Source organism: Leucoraja erinacea, unplaced genomic scaffold (genome assembly GCF_028641065.1).
Source record: "Leucoraja erinacea ecotype New England unplaced genomic scaffold, Leri_hhj_1 Leri_615S, whole genome shotgun sequence".
Taxonomy (NCBI): Eukaryota; Metazoa; Chordata; class Chondrichthyes; order Rajiformes; family Rajidae; genus Leucoraja; species Leucoraja erinaceus.
The window spans coordinates 85,285-91,284 of NW_026576526.1; the positions used below are offsets into that span (position 1 = coordinate 85,285).

At 58.2% G+C, this 6,000-nt stretch overlaps 1 protein-coding gene across 1 annotated transcript in view; it reads left to right on the top strand.

Moving 5' to 3' along the window:
• LOC129694310 (vigilin-like) overlaps nucleotides 1-1,501 on the top strand; it is a gene marked incomplete at its 3' end in the record, with an annotated part of 85,359 nt that extends 83,858 nt beyond the window's left edge. The window contains exon 24 of the mRNA XM_055631014.1: nucleotides 1,267-1,501. Coding sequence (XP_055486989.1) covers nucleotides 1,267-1,501 — 235 coding nt within the window. The remainder of the gene's footprint in view (nucleotides 1-1,266) is intronic.
• Nucleotides 1,502-6,000: the final 4,499 nt, after the last annotated feature.

The window sequence follows — 6,000 nt, forward strand, 5'->3', positions numbered from 1 at the left end:
CCCCCTCCCATCGGGCAAGAGGTACAGAAGTGTGAAAACGAACGCACTCACACACACACCTCCAGATTCAGGGACAGTTTCTTCCCCGGCTGTTATCAGGCAACTGAACCATCCCACCACAACCAGAGAGCGGTCCTGAACTACTATCTACCTCATTGGTGACCCTCGGACTATCCTCGATCGGGCTTCACCTTGCACTAAACTTATTCCCCTTTATCCTGTATCTGTACCTGTGGACGGCTCGATTGTAATCATTTCCCTGTCTTTCCGCTCCCTGTTAGCGCGCAACAATATTCTTCTCTGCTTTCAACCCTCTCTCTCCCCCCTACCCCCTCCCTTTCCCCCCATCTCTACCCCCCTCCCCCTCCCCTCTACTCTCTTCCTCCTCCTCTCTCCCCCTCTCCCTTTCTCTTGCCCCCCCCTCCCATCTCCCCCTGTCCCCCCCACTCTCCTCCTCTCTCTCCCCCCTCTTTCCCCCCTCTCTTCCCCCTTTTATCCTCTCTTCCCCTCTATCTCTCTCCCCATCCCCTTCCTCTCCCCCCTCTCCTCCTCTCTCTCCCTCTCTCTTCCTCTCTCTCCCCCTCTTCCTCTCCTCTCTCCTCTCGCCCTCTCTCTCTTCCCCTCTCTCTCTCTCTCTCTCTCTCTCTCGCTCCCTCTCTCTCTCCTTCTCCCTCCCCTCCCCCCCTCTCCCCCTCCCCCCCTCTCTCCCTCTCTGCCCCCTCATTTCCCCCTTCCCCCTTTATCCTCTCCCTCCTCTCTCCCCCTTTCCCTCTCTCTCCCCTCTCTCCCTCTCTCCCCCTCTACCCCCTTTTTCCTCCTCCCTCGCTCTCCTCCCCTTTCCCCCCTCTTCTCCCTCCTCCTCCTCTCCTCCCTCTTCCCTTCTCCTCCCATGCCCTCTCTCTCCTCTTCCTCTTCTCCCCTCCCCCCCCCTTCCTCCCCCTTTCCCCCCTCCTCTCCTCTCCCTCTCTCTTTCCTCCTCCCCCTTCCCCCTCCCTCTCCCCTCTCTCCTTCTCCCCTTCCTTTCTCCCCCCTCCTCCCTCTCTGTTCTCTATCTCTCCCCCTCTATCTCTCCCCCTCCCCTCTCCCCCTCTCCTCCCCTCTCCCCCTCTACTCTCCCCTCCTCCCTCTCTCCCCCTCATCCTCTCACCTGCTCCTCCCCTCTCCCCCCTCCCCTCTCTCCCCTCTCCCCCACCCTCCCCCCCTCCCTCCCCCCCTCGCCTCTCACTCCGGGCGTGCGTCCTTGTTGAATCCGCCCCTCCTCTGCAGATGATGGCGATCGTGGAGTCGGAGACGATGGCGGCGTACATGAAGCCTCCGTCACGGGCGGACGACGAGCCGCGCGGCACCGCCAAGGGCTTCGTGGTCCGGGACGCCCCCTGGAACGCCCCCTGCAACAAGGTCAGTGTTCCCCGCCCCGGGACCGGCAACATGGAGCTGGCGGGGGCGGAGTGGGGGTGGAGTGGGGGGTGGAGGAGGAAGTGGGTGGTTGTGGAAGTGGCGAGTGAGTTCCCCCGGCCGGAGTCTTGCGTCTTAGACATAGAAACGTAGACAATAGGTGCAGGAGTATAGGCCATTCGGCCCTTCGAGCCTGCACCGCCATTCAATATGATCATGGCTGATCATCCAACTCAGTATCCCGTACCTGCCTTCTCTCCATACCCCCTGATCCCCTTAGCCACAAGGGCCACATCTAACTCCCTCTTAAATATAGCCAATGAACTGTGTGGCCTCAACTACCTTCTGTGGCAGAGAATTCCACAGATTCACCACTCTCTGTGTGTGAAAAATGTTTTCCTCATCTCGGTCCTAAAAGATTTCCCCCTTATCCTTAAGCTGTGACCCCTAGTTCTGGACTTCCCCAACATCGGGAACAATCTTCCTGCATCTAGCCTGTCCAACCCCTTAAGAATTTTGTAAGTTTCTATAAGATCCCCTCTCAATCTTCTAAATTCTAGAGCGTATAAACCAAGTTTATCCAGTCTTTCTTCATAAGACAGTCCTGACATCCCAGGAATCAGTCTGGTGAACCTTCTCTGCACTCCCTCTATGGCAATAATGTCCTTCCTCAGATTTGGTCTTATTCCCTGCTCTTCTCCTCTCTGTGACTCCCTCTCCTCTATTTCCTCTCTCTCTCCCCCCCCCCCCCCCCCCACCTCCCCCCCCCTCCCCACCCCCCTCCCCACCCACACCGGCACCAGACTTCAGCAGTGCTTCAGAACCCTCCCGATGTTCGGAACGGTGGTGGCTCCTCGGCAAGCTTCAGATCCTGGGTCCCAAGAAATTCTAGATCCCGTTCGGAAACCCTTTCCCTTTTTTTTGGGGAGAGGAGGAGCGGGGGGGGTGCTGTGGGGGGGGGGGTGGGTGTGGGGTGGAGTCTGGGGGAGGAAAACATTTTTTTTTTTTTTTTTTTTTTTTTCTCCCGGTGAATCTCGTTTTTTTTTTTTTTTGTCCCGATCCCTTTGGCATCTCACAGTTTTCTCTATAAAATTGAAACATCCAGAAATATTAGCTGTAGTAGAACTGTCCTGTGTACAGTCTGTTTAGAGACGAGGGGGGGAGGGGGTGGTGGGGAGGAGAGGTGGGTGGGGGGAGTGGGCGAGGGGAGGGGGTTGGGGCGGGGAACTCACAGAGTTTATGTTTCCGCAACTCCTCCCCTCCTCCAGCTGAACCCTCGTCTCCCTCTCCCTCCCCCTCCTCAGCTGAACCCTCGTCTCCTCTCCCTCCCCCCCTTCCCCCTCTCAGCTTCGTGCCTCCAGTGTGTGTAGGCGGAGTGTGCAAGGCGTAGTGGGGATGTGGGGGTTAAGGGGAATATGGCATCTCCCAATCTCTCTGGACTCTCAAAACCCGGCCACAGCGAGCAAGGGATTCCATTCTAGCCGAAGAGGCGATCAACGTTCCCCTGGCCTGAAGACCCCCCAAATCCCCCCCTCCTCTCCCCCCCCCCCCCCCCCCCCCTCCCAGGGTCAAATCCTCTTCCCCCCTTCTCACTGCGGTGACTGCTGTACTAACCAGGCATTGAAATGTCTAAGGGACATCCCCCACCTGTTTATTCCCCAGGGAAGGAGAGGGGGGGGCTACCGAGAGTGCAAGGGGCCGTGAGAGAGGGGGGGGCTCCTTGCTCCGAGGGGTGGGATTGGGGACGTGGGACTTGGAGGAAACAATGGAGGGAAGGACAGGGTTTAAAAGGCAAAGGCCCTTCGAGCCAGCACCGCCATTCAATGTGATCATCCCCAATCAGTGCCCCGTTCCTGCCTTCTCTCCCCATATCCCCTGACTCCGCTATCTTTAAGAGCCCCATCTAGCTCTCTTGAAAGCATCCAGAGAACCGGCCTCCACCGCCCTCTGAGGCAGAGAATTCCACAGACTCACAACTCTCTGTGTGAGAAAAAGTGTTTCCTCATCTCCGTTCTAAATGGCCGACCCCTTATTCTTAAACTCTGTGTGTGTGGCCCCTGTGTTCTGGACTCCCCCAACATTGGGAACATTTTTCCTGCAACTAGCTTGTCTAGTGGTGTGTATATGTGTGTGTGTGTGTGTATGTGTGTGTGTGTGTGTGTGTATATATATATCTGTGTGTGTGTGTATATATATGTGTGTGTGGCCCCTGGTTCTGGACTCCCCCAACATCGGGAACATGTTTCCTGCCTCTAGCGTGTCCAAGCTGCCCGTCCCGCTGAGTTAACCCAGCACTTTGTGTCTGCCCCCCTGTGTGTGGGTCTGGTTTTAGTCTTTGATTAAACCCCCCCCCCTCCCTCCCCCTCCCTTCCAAACCTCCTTCAGGTAGCGGTGGGGGGGTGGTGTGGGTGGGGGGTGCTCTGAACAATCACCAGGTTTACCTCAAGCACGTGGTCGACGGAATACACTGCTCTTTCCTTGTCACCAATCATCGTCACCCCTCGATCTCCCCCCTTTTCTCACACTCCAGACCCATTCCCGCTCTTCTATGTATCCCCCCCCCCCAGTTTTCGGTCTTGGCCGTGGGGCCCTTCTGTGTCCCCAACCCCGACAACAAAAGGCGAATAGGAGCAGAGTCAGGCCATTCGGCCCGTCGAACCTGCTCCTCCATCCATTCCATCACGGCTGAGCGGTCTCCTCTCCCCCTCCCCCCCCCCATTTGTCCTGCCTTCTCACCGTAGCCCCCATTTCCCCCCAGGTACTAATCAAAGGTTCCGCTCACCTACCTCAACCCCCCCACCCCTCCCCCCCCGACCCAACACCATCCCCCCGCGAACCAATGAGCCACTCTGCATCTCCCTCCATCGTTGCCACCCCCTTTGATCTGTCTGTTCCCAGCCTTGCCCTTCCCGTATCAGGGGGGGCTGGGGTGTGCGTCAGAGGGTCTCGAACGACACCCAACGGGCCTGCAAGCCCACCCTCCCCCCCTTCCCCTTCTCCCCCTCTCCCTCCCCCATTCTCCCCCTCCGCCCCGTCCTTTCCTCCCCCATTCTCTCCTCCGCCCCCCCCTTCCTCATTTTAAACTTTCAGACGATGAGCTAACTATTTAAAGAGTTATTGTGTTTTTGTATCTCCGCTCACACGAGAGGACTAAGCTACTGAGCGCGCGTGCGTGTACGTGTGCGCGTGCGTGCGTGAGAGACAAAACCACGCACGTATAAATATCCACTGCAGATGGACACAAAATGCTGGCGTAACTCGGCGGGACAGGCAACATCTCTGGAGAGAGGAGGACCGAACAGGTGTCAGTTCGACTCAGACTCTGAAGAAGGGTCTCGACCCGTTCCTTCTCTCCAGAGACGCTGCCTGTCCCGCCGAGCCACGCCAACATTTTGTGTGTCCACCTTCGGTTTAAAGCAGCATCCGCAGTTCCTTCCCTACAACGTAACTGCGGCAATGGCATTAACTCCTTCGATGGCTTTGCGGAGATTACAGGACTAGATGCCCTTTCTCTCCAGAGATGCTGCCCGGCCCGCTGAGTTACTCCAGCGTTTTGTGTCTGTCTAAGGACAAGGAGACCTATCCTCTCCTCCCCTCCCCTCCCCTCTCCTCCCCTCCCCTCTCCTCTCCTCCTCTTCCCTCTCCTCCCCCCTCCCCTCTCCTCCCCTCTCCTACCTCCCTCCCTCCTTCCTCCCACTCTCTCTCCTCCCCTCATTCTCCCCTCCCTTCTCCACCTTGTCCTCTCCTCCCTCTTCCTCTCCCTATCCTCTTCAACCCTCCCCTCTCTCTTCCCTCCTCTCCTCCCTCTTCCCTCCCCTTCTACTCTCCGCCTCTCCCCATCCCCCTCCACAGTCTCACTCCTCCACTCTTTTCACTCACTCCCTTGTTTTGATCTTGTCAATCGCTCTCTCCCTTTCATTCCACTCCCATTCTTTCCCACTCCCCCCTCTCATCCCCCTTGACCCTCTTCTCCCCGGCCTCCCTATCTCCTCTCCTTCTCCCTTCCAGTCACCCTCCCTCCCCTCCTCTCTCCTCTTGTCCTCCCCCCTCTCTCCCTCCCACCCTCCTATCTCCTCTCCCTGGACCCCCCAATACTCCTCCTCCTGTCTCTCTCTTCTCTGTCCTCCTCCTCCCTCCCTCTCTCTCGCTCCGTCTTTCCTGCCTCACCCCCCGAAAAAATCCTCCCCTGCCCCCCTTCACCCCCCCACCCTCCTCCCCTAATCCTAACTTGCCCACCCAATACCCCTCCCTCCAATCCTTTCTCCTCCCCCTCCACTCACTTCCCCTCTCTACTCACCCCCCTCTCCCCCTCCTCTCTCTATTCATCACCCCCTCTCCCCTCCTCCTCTCGCTCCTCTCCCCTCCCCCTCCTCTACCCCACCCCTCTCCCCTCCTCTCTCTATTCACCGCCCCTCTCCCCTCCTCCTCCCTCCCCCTCTCTCACTCACCTCCCCCCTCCCTGCCCCTTGCTCTCCTACCCTTCCCATCCTCCCCTCTTCCCTCTCTACTCACCCCCTCCCTCTTTCCCCTCACCACTCCCCTCCTCTCCACACCACTCTTCCTCCCATCCCCTGCCTCCTCACTCCCCTCTTCCTCCTCCCTCCC